The sequence below is a fragment of the Labrus bergylta genome, chromosome 1 (assembly GCF_963930695.1).
Source record: "Labrus bergylta chromosome 1, fLabBer1.1, whole genome shotgun sequence".
NCBI lineage: Eukaryota > Metazoa > Chordata > Actinopteri > Labriformes > Labridae > Labrus > Labrus bergylta.
In genome coordinates this window covers 15,686,584-15,702,054 of record NC_089195.1, presented here as the reverse complement: position 1 = coordinate 15,702,054, position 15,471 = coordinate 15,686,584, and the positions used below count along the sequence as shown (strand labels likewise).

The window sequence follows — 15,471 nt, the reverse complement described above, 5'->3', positions numbered from 1 at the left end:
ACAGAATGTAATGTAAGAGGTAAATACATCTGTCAACATGTTAGGATCACTGCCGCAGTCATTAAAAAACAAATCCCAGTCAGTCAGTTCAAAACAACCTTTTAGTGATTCAGTTGCTTCTTTATTCCAGACTCTGATATTTTTTGTGATGGGTTTTCCTGTTTTCAGTTGCGATCCGTATCTTGGCAGTAACAAGATGACGTTGTGGTCAGAGCGGCCGAGAGGTGGGCGTGGTTTTGAAATGTATGCATCAGGGATATTGCCATAGCACAAGTCCAGTATGTTTTGCATTCTGGTGGGAGTTGTGACGTATTGCTCCATATTGGGCAGATATGTGGTGATGTCACACCTGTTAAAGTCCCCCAGTACAAACACTGGCTGCTCTCCAGTCTGATTGACAGCTCTGTTATAACAATCAGATATGTGCTCAGCAGCGAGGTTGAAATCCGGCCCTGGTACAGACACTAAAACGACAGTAATCTGGGAGAACTCTCTGGGTAAATAGTGTGGTCTGAAGGACACAGTCATTATTTCGTAGTGTTTACAGCACTCAGTTTCCCTTACCGTGAAGTGTGTTGCCCATTTGCAGTTGACAGCCATGCAGAGCCCGCCCCCAATCGTCTTCCGCGTTTTCGACACATCTCTGTCAAAGCGAATGATGTTAAAGCCATCTAGAGGTAAGTCCGCATCCCCAGTCAGCCATGTCTCTGTGAAACAGAAAAGGCTGGTTTGCCGATAATCCAGATCGAACCTGACGAGAGTGGAGAGTTCCTCAGCCTTATTCCGTAGCGATCGCACGTTGGATAGGGTTATGGCAGGTAAAGGTAGCCGGCTGCCTCTCCTCCTTAGCCTGTTACATATCCCTCCTCTTGATCCTCTTTTCCTTCGTATTCGCTTCCGCTTGTTTCCCCGAAGTAACACAAGAGGTATGTCTTTAGTGAGGAGGGATACCTGCGCTGGCTTCCTCTTAAATATAATTGTAAATGAACTTTTTACTGCGGTTCTATGTAAATAAGTTCACAAATTGTTCTCAGCAAAGTCTGTTGGCATGTTTGCACTTTAGAGTTTATCTAAGTTTAAAAAAAAATATCCCCTTTGTTCTACACAGAGAGAAAAAATAGGTTTTGTAGGTTTGCACTTTACAGTTTAGAGTTTGTAAGTACTTGAATTCAATACATGTAAAATAAAAAAAATAAATAAATAAAAAAAATATATATATATATTATGTAAATATTGTACATTTATAGTTCTATTCAGGACAAAGTTCTGCATTTGTTGTGTCCAAATATGTTTTTCATTGTATTTGCATGTGTCCTGTCTGAGTTTGTTTTGTTTTCCAAGTATGTCTTGTCCTGTGTCCTCATGGCCTGCACCTTGTTGTGGTGAGTGGGCGGCCTGTGTATAAATGTTGTGTTGTGAAGGAAAGCACACACATTATTTATTTCAATTCATGATCTTTTATATTTATTTGTTAAACATTCATTTTTGTGCTGTTTTTATGCCTTCATTAGAGAGACAGGGCCGTGGACAGAGCGGGGAACAACACACAGGAACCACATGTCATATTGCAACCCAGGCCGCCTGCCCTGAGGCCTCTGCACAAACTTGTTATTTCTACTCTGAAACAGCCTATTTTGAACGTGGTGTGTATTTGACTTCCTGTATTCCTGAAGCCAGCCTCAGGCGGACACTCGACAAACTGCAGGATTTTGCACTTCCACATTGGCTTCATTCATTGCCACTTGTCCGTAATACTACAAATAAGGGTCTTCAGATATTAATTTTATTTTTAATATAAAGGACAGGAAAGTTCAGAATCTGGGGCGGTTTGTTCAAAGTAACCCAAAAGGATTAAACCGTGAAATATAGACATATGTACCTGTTTTGCAGGTTATTGATTACCTGATGCCCCCTACTGGTTTCATAGTGCAACTTGCCAATTAAGTACTGAATGAGGATCAGCCGTACCTGGAGTAATACTGGTAATACAACCAGAACCCCTTGAGCTGCATGATAGAACTAGAATAGGTTTGAGGTACAAGTATAGCAGTAAGTATAATAATAAACTAAGTAATAACTATTTTTGTTTCTGTGAGGGCTTCCTTCCACAGTCCAAAGGGGTTCGCCGTGGGGAGAAAAAAGTAAGGGATACCATCAGGTGGAATGGCTGGGGTACAGCAGAGTTTGGGGGGGGGGTAAAAGAAAGGGGAGAGAAAAGAGAGAGTGGGAGGAAGAGCTGTGACAGACCTGAACAGTGTGATGACTACCCTTGTTTGCTAAAAAGAACACAAACTTGCGTAGATAAATATTTAAACAATAGAATGATTGAACATCAAACTCTTAAAGTAAAGGTAAATCTTGTTTTTTTTTTTCCCTGCAAAGATTTTGTTTGAAAAACCACATCCAGCACCATCCTACTGGATTTGGTCTTTCAAACAAAGGGTGATATTATTTAAAAATATAACATTTCTCAAAAAAAGGCCAAGATCCCTAAACTTTATCTGAGGATGATGCACAATGCATCTATCAACAGATGAAATAATGGAAGCCATCACACTGTTCACAAAGAGACGGGCTTCGTTCATTTTCTTCGGGCTGCAAGATCTCCACCGGCTCCTCTAGATGATGGCCGAGAAGATGATCCTCATCTGGGGGAACTGCCGATGGAGATCGTGCGACGAGCATGATACCTTTCACTCGGCCAAGGTCATTCCCGCCGCAGTGAATGAGCAGGACATCTGGAACAGCTCTTCCTTGAAGACACTGGTGAAAGAAGGGGAGAAAGTTCCTCCAGACCATGCCACCCCCAGCCAACCCACTGGACCCGGGCATCCAGACCAAGGTTGGTCCCGATGGTCTCCCTTGCCCTCTTCTCCCCACGGCGAATGAGGCTGTCCCAGATTATGAATATCCTGGGTTCTGTGAATTGTTCAATGAAAAGAAAAACAACCTTTACTGACCCCTTCCAATGCGAAGGAGCTGCAGCTCTTCTCTGTGCTCCTTCCGGATATCTGAGCTTCTCACCCTACCTCTAAGGCTGAGCCCAGCCCTCCTCTGGAGGAAACTTATTTCAGCCACTTTTATTCACTATTTTATTCTTTCATCACTACCCATAGCTCATGACTATAGGTAAGGATTGAAATGTAGATCAACCGGTAAATTGAAAGCTTTGCCTTTCGACTCAGCTCCCTCTTCATAACGACGGTCTGGCACAATACTGCTGACGCTGTCCCTATCTGACTGTCAGTATCACAATCCTTTTTTCCTTTCCTCGAGAACAAGACCCCAGGATACTTCAACTCCTTGAGCTGAGGCAGGTGCTCACTCCCCACGCGGTGGGAGCAATCCAATGTTTTTCAGACATACAACCAATGCCTCAGACTTGGAGTTGCTGACCCTCATCCCGACTTCTTCTGCCTCTGCTGCAAACCGCCCCAAGGCCTGCTGGAGGTCCCAGATTGAAGAAGCCAACTCTGAACAACATCATTTGCATAAAGCAGAGATACATTTCTGAACTCCCCAAACTGGAAACCCTCCACTGTTTCTCTACCTCACTGTAAATCTAGCAGTCTGTAGTGGTTGTTAACGTGTGTGTGTGTGTGTGTGTGTGTGTGTGTGTGTGTGTGTGTGTGTGTGTGTGTGTGTGTGTGTGTGTGTGTGTGTGTGTGTGTGTGTGTGTGTGTGTGTGTGTGTGTGTGTGTGTGTGTGTGTGTGTGTGTGTGTGTGTGTGTGTGTGTGTGTGTGTGTGGGTGCTGAGAGATATCTTCCACTATAAGCCCGTCCTGACCAAGCAGCAGTTCCTGCAGTGAGGTTTCTCTCAGAGGAAAATCTCTGTGGTGTGTGACGTCATTAACTTTGTGCAGCAGAAACACAACCAGCTGAAAAAGGTTTGAATAATGTCACTTCTTCTTCATTAAAGTTGTTATTTGATCTCTACCATCAGAGGACTTCCTGTTTCTGTATGAAAGAACAGTCCGAGATCAAAGAATCACATCTGCTGTCTTTGCATGTTTGTATTTTTGCTATTGTACTTTAAACATAATAATAGAACTTAATGTTCAAAATTAATGGATTTAAGAAAATTAAAAGAGGAAATCCACGTATAAATTTAAATATTGCACCCATTATTTTAGTGATATTTTTTCTGGAATGTATCTGTCATGTAGAAAAGGGTCATATTTGTATTCTACACATCATTTTTAAATGTGCAATAACATATATGGCAGTAAATATTTACTTTGTTTATTATGTAACTAACTTTTGTCAGGCCCCGTGTCCACCTAGCGTTGTTTTCAATGAGCAGACAGCGTGCGCAGCAGAAAGCAGCCGCCTGGAGAAAAGGCACAGCGCCCTTCTCCTTTTTCGTGCGGTCACACCGAGCGCTCAAGTTGAGAATCCCTCAACTTTTCAGAAAGGCGCTGTTGACGTCACCGGCACTCTTTTACCAAATATATAATACCCCCCGTAGTTTTACCGCCTACGGATCATGTCTTGTACCCACATCCTCTTTGTGTTTGATCGAGAAATAAACAATCTGAAATAAAAAACATACAGTAAAAAGTAACAGAGCAGTGTCAGTCAATCAGCTGCCGTTGTCAGATGACTGTTGCCATGGACAGATGTACAGCGCTTTTCTTCTCAGTGCACAAATGCTTCGTGCTAATGCCCCCCGAGTGCACAACCAGCGCTTTTCTGGTACGATAAAACGCTAGGTGGAGCTTTAAGGGGGCCTTAAAGTGTTGTTGTTGAGGGGATCAACTGCGAGTTGAACCTTCACACTGTTTCATCATCATCATCATCATCACCATCTCTATTGCCAGCCTCAGGAGTCCATTAGAAAACATTTAAAAGACAAGCAAAATAAAATACATAGGGTAAAAACACATACAGACAAAACATCACCAATATTCTGAAAGACAACTGTACAAGGATGACTGGTATCGCACGTGTTTATTTAGCTGCTGTCACAAGTAAATTACTTTTTCTTAACTTCATTTCTGTTAAAAAAACAAAACAGTTTCGCTCCATCCTCATCACCAGCTCATCTCTCCGTTATCACTACCTGCCTCCTCATCCTGTATTCATTGTGTCTTTATCCATCCCTCCATCCATTATGTTTTTATCCTCCCTTCTCCCCTCTCTGTCCACCTGGCACTTTGACATTACCCCTTCATGATCCAACCTTTCAACATGTGTGTTTTCTTGTTTTTTGTAGCCCAGAGTCAGATGTCCGGCCCAGAACAAGGAGGGCAGGCCGGACGGCAGAGGAGAAGTTCAGCCCACACTAATCGTAAGTGGAGTGTAGAAGGTTGCTTTCTTAAATCAGTGCTTTAATCAGGTGAGAAGAGTCAGACAGGTCGTGTATTAGACTTCTTAATCAGTGAGCTAAGTTCATTTTCTTCAATTTAATGCCTTTGTTTTTGTTTTTCAGGCGCCTGATCAGCCACTCGTAGTGAATCACACAGAATATCAATCCATCTTTCATGCAGAAAGGTTCTCCTCCAGTTCTCCTGGAAACATGATCACAGAGGAGGAGGCAGATGAGGAGGAAGAGGAGGAGGAAGATGAGCAGGAGGGCGACCGCCTTCAGGTGAGTCTCTCTATCAGGCAAATACAGTGACGGGCCTGATGAAGGCCTTATTCATTACCTCAATCTCTGCAAACACAGCGACATCTGGTGGCTGTTAAAGGTATAGCAGTTCTCAGCACCACACTGCACTTTAATAAATTAAGAAAACGTTTCACTTTCATTATTGTAAAGAGAATTCTAGAGCCAGATTGTTCCAAAACGACAGCACAGAAATAACACAACAAAGTCAAATATAAGTGAAATCCCCCCAAAAAAGTGGATCGGTGTGTCTCTGATTTCTTAGCTGTTAAACTTTCTAAATTGTGAAAATGAATGAAGCTTTTTGGAAAGCAGTGATTTTTAAAAGCTCCAGACGTCATGAAACATTTTTTATTTTCTCTATTTTACACAAAACCAGACAGAATGGGTGGAAAGAAAGATTTTAGAGCTTTTGTATCATCTGCCCATCTCCAGTTATTAAATTGAATTACCTTAAAATATTTGGATCCAAAAAGATTTCAATAAAACAAGATGTTTAGTTCCTCTTGGTTAAAAAATTAACATGGAGGAGATGATCATCTTTGACAGATAGCCAACCATATTTTAAGGAGCAATATATTAAATATCAACTGAATGAAATGATAAAGTGATCTTACTATATGATCAGACATTAAGTAAACATGCTGTGTTGAAGTGCTGGCTTCTCTGACAACAATGCAGCAGCCAGTATGTCCTCCTCCTAACTTTAGATTCTGGTCCTGAATGCTCTGGATTTGTTTGGACCAGAGAAGGAAGGCGGTTTTAAGGAACCCCGACACAACAGTTTTGGGCGCCCCTCAGATTGCCAGGCAAACAACAAACCAACAGGTGTTGCAGCAATGAAAGCGGGCAAGCAAAATGGTTCAGATAGAAGTGACTCTACCCTACCTAAAAAGCCTCAGTATTTCCCTGCTCTCGCCCCAATGACAACTGGGATTGGCTCCAGCCCCCCTGCGACCATTAAAGGGAAAAGCGATATAGATAATGGATGGATGGATGGATCTGGCATCACATTAAAAATGAGCATATCGTTTTCTAAAAACAGTGAAATATTTCATTTCAACATTTGTAATGTTGTCTTTGAGCTATTTTCAGTGAAATATGGGGCATTACTGTTTTGCATATCATCACATTCTGTTTTTATTTACATATTACTCTTCTGGATGTAAAATCAGTCTGGTCTGTGTCTCAGTCTCACTCAGAGCTAGAGGGACGACTCTCAGCTCTGGAGGCCCAGCTACAGAGTCTGCAGCCTGGACTGGACCGGATCAGAGTCCTGGAGAGACGCCTGGAAGACCTGGAGAGACGGAGACACACAGATAAGGTTCAGCACTCACTCTTTATCATCAGTTATTTCCCTCATCAGTCAGACAGCAGAGGAAATCTTCTTTATGAAATGTTTCTCACAGAGTGAAGGTGACGTGGTGATCATCTCCAGAGAGAGCTGGGAGAACCTGATGAGCAGAGTCGTTCTTCTGGAAACTCAATCAGAACTTAGAGACACACAGGTACCTCACCTTCATGTATCTCTTTACTTATACTGACTGTATACAAACCTAATCATGGGAACATGTTCAGGTATGTTCTGATTACAAACTTTTAAGATTCAAATCTGAGCGAGAGCAACAGTTTCTACCTCAGATGAAGAAAAACCATTCAGTTGTTGCAGAAGTTAAACTACACAATCAGGGCATTTAGAAAATATATAAACGAAGTAAGCTTTTTTTACACACGCATAGTTGGTAACCTGCTTTGAAAAAAGACCAAACATACAGAAATATAATCATTAAAGGTGAGATGGCTACACGAGCCACACAGATACAAACATGTAAACAATTCCGACACACTTTCTCCAGATTAAATACTAAAACACTCTGTGCTTCGACAACATGAAGGGTGATTAATAAAATGCCTGATTAGTCTCCATGATTCATATTCTGCTACTTAACATGAACAAATCAAATCAAATCATACCATTAAAAACAAGACATGCTGCTTTCTGGACACAAAGCAATTATTGTGATTACAGTTAAACAATAGTGGTCAAATTTTTGGCAATCGGAGGCGGGGTGATTCTGTAGAGTTCTTAATATTTAAACCCAACAACCCCAAACAAATACAACCCTCCCTGTGTACATTCCTACACTTAAAATAATTTCCCAAGAATGAGTTCCACCTCAGAGATAGTTGACTAATACGAGCCTCATTGTTTCCTGGGAAGGTTTGGAAGTTCATTCCTCTTGCAAGCTAAGAGGGGAGAGAGAAGAAAAACCTTCTCTATGTTCTTCTAATAATAATAATAACTTAATATCTATAGCACCTCTAAAAAACACACGTTTACAAAGTGCTTTGATGTACAGCAAATGCATAAAAAGAACAAAGCAAAAAGAATCCAAACAGAAAAAAAGACAATACAAAAACCTCTTTAACCCAACCAGCACAAGATGCACCAAGATGGTGATATTTATACTCTGAGCAGAGAAGAGGGAGGTGATTACACACCTTTCCCCCCGTTTGTCTCAAAGAAAGTGTCTGCATGAAACACAAAACTAAGGGAAGGGTTCCCACCCGTCCTGGAAAACCTGGAAAACAGTTGACTAATTTTCCAGTACTGGAAAATCAGAGAAAAAGTCAAATGCCCTGGAAAATCACATGTTGTCCTGGAAAATTATTCCAACACTCTCCTACAGGGTTGGACATTTTCATCGCCAGACGTTAATAAAAGTATCTATTTGTTGCATAATCCACACTAATAATAATAATATGTGTGTGGGTGTGAGATGTGTGAGCATTCAAAGTTCATCATGAGACGATACACAGTGTCCTGCAAGCAGACAATGTGGTGGAACCGGTAGCTGGCGTTTGTAGGTGAAGTATTGCAGAACTATGCAGACACACCAACACACAAGTCTGTAGTGTTCATGACAGCATAGACCACTACGACGTAGAGTCAATGCAGAATTATAAGTCAACCCTTTCCTTTACCCTGATTAAATAGTCTCCAGAAGATTCCCTCTAGGTTTGTCTGAAAAGATGTCCTGACCTTCTTGAGATTGAGATTGAGATTGAGATTCAACTTTATTGTCATTACGCATATACAAGTATAGAGTAACGAAATGAGGTTTGGCATCTCACCAGAAGTGCAAATAAGCAGAAAGTGCAAGAGTCTGTGCTATGTACAGTAATTGCAAAATTTACAGATGTAGACAAAGAAAGTGAATTATTAGGTAAATCTGGATGGCTGGATTAATGGGATGCAATAAATATAAATAAATGCTATAAGTAATGCTACAAAATAAGTGTGCCAGAGGGAAGTGGTGCCCCTTCTTAAATCTTGTTTCTATTTTTGAGAATTTGTCATTAGTATTCTGTTTTCAGAGGGAGAAATCAAAAGTGAAAATAAAAACTCTAAATCCCCTCTGGCCCACTGCAGCACCACCCACAGTACATTCAGCTCACCTCCTGTTTGTTAGAAAGAGACGTCACATCGAGCTAATAACAAAACGCCATTTCTGCCCTGAATGGGACAAACCCAGTTTAATGAAAAGTACATGTTAGTGAGGAACAGAGAAACATGGAGGAGCTTCTTCATCACACATACCCAGCTGTAAACTCAGATTATATGTAGAAACGTCAAATGTTACAAATGTAGTGAAGCTTATTCTAGCACTGATCCATTTCTCAGACTGATCTCTGTTTCTGTCCTGTCTCTCTCAGCTCAGTGTCCCACCGCCGTGTGCGTCCTCGTCCTCTGCCTTCTCCAACATGTCTGATGCCTCAAAGGTGAGCTGAACACTCTGCTCTCCGACTGTCCAATCATTTCATGACATCCTGTCCGATCAACAACATGCAAATTTGGCAGTAAGTTTGCTATGTCAGATTAGTCATGCTTACTAAATTATCAAATGTCATTCAGTATTTGTTCAAGCTTCTGATTTTGTCTTCTTTGTAGCGTAATTAAATGATTATGATGTTATATCTTTATTTAACCCGGATTTAAGAAGGGGCACCACTTCCTGTTAAAGGAAGAAATTAACTTTAATGGTATAAGTTAATTAATTAATCAGTCAGTTTCATATCTTGAAAGAAGTAAGTTCTGGAAATGTTAAACCAGAAAACACACAGACAAAGTCCTGAATTTTATGTGTAAAATTTAATATAAAAAGGGGTAAACAATAATGTATAGATGAAACAGATAAAGAATATGATTATTATGATCAGGATAATGCAATTATAATGTATGGTAACATTATATATTTAGTAATGAGATAAGACGCGGTATTGTTTGAATGACTTAATCAGAAAATGGTCAAAAAGAAAAAGTTGATAAAGGTATTTTGGGATTCTATTTGGATTTAAAGGAGGGCTCTGAATAGACACGACTCAAGACTCAATCTTCCAACACCCCTTGCCACCAGCAGTCTTACTGTGAGATGTGTTCAATTGAACTCCGCCGGCTGGTCCCACGCTTCAGTCTCTGGCAAGCGGTTCTTTTCAGGCCCAGAGAGGTCCACGGGCCAGATTAGATGCCTTGACACCTTGGTCGGAGTGTGCAGCTGGGATGGAGATTGTACGTCGGTTCAGCTGTCGTCTCAGAAGCTCCAAGAGGATCCAACAGGAAAAATATGAAAGAGTCTTTTGATACGTCGATTTCCAATTCAGATTAACCGGATGGCCATCTTGATGAATCCAAATTAAGGAATTGGCTTTCAAAATTGAAGAGCAAAGACTTTGGAGAAGAAAGTTCAAAAACCTTGCTTGAGCCAGAAAGAATTGATGTTCCAAAAATTGTGCGTGAAAAAGAAAGTTCGGCAGAGACTCGTCTCTACGGCACAAACTTAAAAGAAGTGATTCGGACCGAAGTCCGAAGAGAAGCGAGCAAGCGCTGAAGCTCTAAACTTCAAGAAACCAAAACTAAAAAGAACCCAAAGATCTGAGCTCAGTGTGAACTCTTATCTGCTGGCTGAGAGGAGGGGGGTCTGCAGGCAAAGAGGGGTGCCGCCCACGGGTGACTCCCATTCTGACCGGAGGACAATTGTTCAAACTAAACCGAGTTTACTCAATAAGATTAAGAATAAGAATCCAAACATATATACGTCACCATACATTCATTTCGATATTATTTCTATCAGATCCACGTTGATGTAGGTTCACGTCATATATTTAGACAAACATTTCTATCAGATTCATGTTGAGATGAAAATCACACCACCTGGGAACATCCTCAATTAATCCCAGCCTGTAGGTGAACAAAACCATGTTATACAGTCAGCATTCTTAATAAGACATATTAATAAAGTAGGAAAATAAATTGGTGTCTTTAAATAACACCTTCTATAGCTAATATCAAAGAGTATGCTTTATAACGCGTCTAAATGTATAATTATGAAGGTTACGTATTCATGGATATTCTAACACGAGATGGCAATAGCGCTCCACGTCAAATTTCTATTAAACATAATATAACTCTTATTGCCGTTCTGAAGATCAGATTTTGAGTTTAAAAAGATGATTATGATACATTCAATGTGACAATTACAAATATCTAGATGAAGAAAGACATAAATGTTCATTTGATGCAGAATTGAACGCTGTGGTTTAATTCAGCTCTTCAGCAGTCCTTCAACAGATGGTCAATTTTACGACTTTGCAGAAACTGGTTTCGGTCGCAGTTCATGTGTTTGGGGTCAATTCGTAGATAGCAGAGTGTTCTGTTTCCGCTCGGTTGTTTATTCCAGGTGTTGTAAAAGTTCATAACATCCTGTCTGAGAGGGAGACTTAAGTCATTGATCAGTTTCTTTGTTCCTTGGTAAAAGTAATGAGAGAGTTGTAAACGTGGCTGCTGATAACGGCTACATCTTCTTCAAACAGATTATACAAATGTTATTATCATGATTCATCATGAAACAAACTTGAGCTTGTGTTTTTTTTCTGTAACACATAACGCTGTGTTTGACTATTGGACTAACAGATAAATGTGTCTGCTTTATGTAACCAATTGTTAAGAAAGGAAACGTGTTATCTTTGCGTGTGTAACACTTTGAGGCTTTTTATTTAACCGCGGTGAAACTTTCTATAGTCCACATTGAAAATGCTAAGTTTGGGAGTTTAATGTTTTAACCTCCTTTCTTTTATTGTCTGTTAATATCCAGGAGGATCTGAAAGAGAGGCTGGAGAGGATAACAAACATGTACGTTCCTTTTAATTTCTACTTTAAAAATTAAAAGACTTAGTCTTTTCTTTTCTACAAAACCTCAGGGAGAGCCTCTGGATGAGGAGAAAATCAATAATATAAAAATATCATTGTATCATATCACAAAAAAACAGGTTTATAAAGTTGTCCATATAGTTTCTGACACAAGGTGTGTGGGTGTGTGGGTGTGTGGGTGTGTGTGTGTGTGTGTGTGTGTGTGTGTGTGTGTGTAGGATGAAGAGCACCTCCAGCCTGCTGAAGAACTCTGAATCCTCTACAACAGACTGCAAATAATCTAATATAAATAATCATTGTATCCATTGTAAATGTATCCATCCGCCTGTTTTTGGTGTTTTATGATTATAAACTTGGTAATAAACTGGACAAACGTGATTCTAACTTCGAAAGAACAAATATTGTTTTTGCTGTATTGTTTTAGTCCTCACTCTTTAAACTGCAGCTTGTTAAAATGTGTTTCTCCTTTCATCGTGTAAACAGGATGATTTAGTTCAGGTTGTTTTCTTTCAATGAAAAATCTATTTGTTCTGTCTTCCATTTCTGAAAAATGATTGACATATTGAACGGTAACATGTTCAAGATGACTGATCCCTGACTTCATGTTTTAGAGAATGGGATGAAATCCGATAAAAGAGGACGTATTTACAGAAACACTTTGTTGTAGTTGGAAAGAGAGAGAGCGGGGAATAACACGCGGCTGGACCCGAATCTGCACTACTTGAGGGAAGGCAAAGCAAAATAGGCTTTTTAAATATATAAAAGGTAATCATTTAAATGAGCTTTTCATTTCATTCTAAAAGTCTTTGTGATGCTTTCATTTTTTTTGGTTATATTTTTATTGGCCCATTTTTGCCTTTCTTGGATAGGACAGCTGAAGAGAGACAGGAAATGTTGGGAGAAGAGAGTGGGGGGATGACATGCAGCAATGGGCCAAGGTACGGATTTGAACAAACAGCCACTGCGACGAGGGCGTGTGACATAACCACTAGGCCATCCAGCGCCCAAGTCTTTGTGATGCTTTTAAACTGAGAGGATATTACTTGACAATCATCTGCAACAGGTTGAGCAATCTGATTTAAGTCAGTCCCAGCTCCATGGACACCTCTTCAGTGGCATTTGTACCTACACATGGTCCTATTTCTCAGTCTATAAAATGAGTGAGCAAACATTGGCACATATTGAATTGTGACCCTCACCTCGCAGGTGCTTTTAAAACCCCACCTTGATGTTTTTTTAAAGGAGGTCTTCTAACTTACTTAATCTCTGAGTTATGTAGGCGGCAGTAGCTCAGTCCATAGGGACTTGGGTTGGGAACCGGAGGGGCGCCGCTTCAAGTCCAGGTGTGGATAATTAATAAAGAAGTTGGTCTGGTAGGTAGGTACCAGGGCACCGAACCACCAACTGCTCTAGTGCGCTCAGTGTGTATCATCTCTCTGTTAATGCATGTCCATGTGTGTGAGAAGCATGTCTCTCAATAATAAAGTATCAAATCTGAATTTATAAAGTATATCAAATACAAAATAAAAGTCAGATCTGCTTAAGAAGCCTAAACATTTCCTCTCTTATATTCCTTATGGTAATTTTCCATGGCAAAATTGCATACATTGTTCCGTGATCAGAGGCTTTCCTTTCATGTTATTTATTATATCTCAGCCTGTCGTTAGGTTGACTGAAAGTGAGGTTGAGACAGGATTTTACAGCATGGTGGCTGCTGCTGATGAGTCTCCAGAACCCCCTGCAGGAACAGATGGGTGACATCAGTCAGGCTTATTCCATTAGTATTTACAGTGCATGTCTAATACAAGTGTACTGATATCTTTAATCAGGCGGCTTAGGACCAGATTTGGGAAGAATGGGGACACGCTGGACAAAAGAACCACATTTTTTCCACATAGTCTCCATCACAATAGCTTTCAATTTTTTGGGGGGAGCCACTTCATCAAGATGGCGGTTCCAAGATGGCAGCACCAATATGTCTTCCAAGCCACTTAGAAAGTAAATCTTGGTGTCAATATATACATTTTCTGGGTCAAGGAATGCATTAAAATACCTAGATCATTATTTGTGCCAAGATCAAATACACATGTTAAGTTTGGCAATGTATTACATCATTTTCCTTGGTTCCTAGGCGGTTGGACATGAACCCTTTGAGGTCTGAGGCTATTTTGGCCGTTTTGCTATAATTGTCATTTTACTTATGTAGGCTATACTACATCAAAAAGGTTTACCATACAAGTGCCTGGTATCATTTTTTTCAGCACAACCTCACCTTTATCATCTGACCATTCATTAGTCACCTAGAGATAATGTATCAACATGCAGGACCCAAACAAAAATATAGAATTTGTTTTGAGAAAATCATTATTCTAAAAACACAGATTGCAGAACGAACTGTTTTGAATTGATAAAAATTTACTTCAAATTAATAAAAATTGAAATATACAAAGTACATAAAAAAAACTGCCACTACTCAAAACTAAAATAAAAATAATAATAACACAAATAATAAATGTAAATATATAAAAGGACATTTGTGTTATGTTCCCCCAGTAAACAAAACACTGCACATTTACAAAAAGGTACCACGTAAGTGGGCCTGTGGTTTCTTTCAGGTGGAAGAAGAGCATAGCCCTTCAAACCCCCACTAATTCTATCAAAATGATTACAAACATAGAATTGGAGTTTGAAACAAAAGATCAGTAGGAGTCAACAGAGGGAGTCAAAAAATGGTCAAAAGAAAAAGGTGTTTTCAAAACACACACTCAAAATGAGAGATTCATTCAAAAACAAAATCACAGAAAGCCAACTGATGGTGTTGACTCTCTTGATACACTCAACCACTCGAACAAAGAAGCATTCCACCTCCCTATAAAGCCTCCCAGCCCAGCTGATTGTCAGCAGCCATCAGTTGTGGAGAGCATCACAGGTGCATTCAATAGCTTCTGACTAGCAAGGAAACCTGTGTGTGTGTTTGTGCACTAGATATGGCACTGCTCAAAGCAGTTCATATCCACTAAGGCAGAGTCCTAAGTCACAGGCATTTCACTTCCACTGTGTCAGGTTTGTCTTTCCGTCCTCAAGGCTGCAGCCGGACACTTTTTTCACCCTTGTGTCTTGCTTGGATCTGTGGGTACTGCGATGGCAACAGGAAGATGGTCATAGCTCCTGCTGCTGTTGCTGGGAACACCCGTCCTTGTCTGTCCCTCATAACTGGGCTGTCAGTTCATCTAAAAAGTCCTTGACCCTTTTTCAAACCGGCCACTACACCCTACCTCTACCCACTACCCCTCCGTTTGCGCGTCCCCGGGGAGGGTCCGCCATATTAAGTCCGTCCCAAACCGATTAGCGGGGAGTGGTAGTAGGTTTTAAAACCCTCCACCAGCGAGTGTGCACCGATGCCGACTTTCGGATCACGTGCAACACCTATTGTGTCCGGTCATCATGGATGAAGCAACCTGTGAGTTCAAGTGTCTATAAACACTGCTCCAACTAAGATAGACATTTAATATCGTCATACAGACGTTAACAACTTCAAATGTGTATTGAGGATCAAATATATGTTTATTTATTGTAAAGTGTTTTATATTTACAGGGACTGTTGCAAAAACAAAGAATATTAAATCATGTTGCAGACAACTTTTCGTTGTTAATA

The 15,471-nt window shown here is 40.3% G+C and overlaps 1 protein-coding gene across 1 annotated transcript; it reads left to right on the top strand.

Annotated features, from left to right (window-relative positions):
- Window positions 1–3,025: 3,025 nt before the first annotated feature.
- Window positions 3,026–12,194, top strand: LOC109986907 (centrosomal protein of 44 kDa). Its single transcript, XM_065954821.1, has 8 exons — window positions 3,026–3,887; window positions 5,216–5,290; window positions 5,432–5,590; window positions 6,801–6,932; window positions 7,018–7,116; window positions 9,326–9,391; window positions 11,761–11,798; window positions 12,035–12,194. Exons 3-8 carry the CDS (start codon window positions 5,519–5,521, stop codon window positions 12,093–12,095), a joined length of 468 nt encoding a protein of 155 aa, XP_065810893.1. The 5' UTR covers window positions 3,026–3,887; window positions 5,216–5,290; window positions 5,432–5,518; the 3' UTR covers window positions 12,096–12,194.
- The last annotated feature ends 3,277 nt before the right edge of the window (window positions 12,195–15,471 follow it).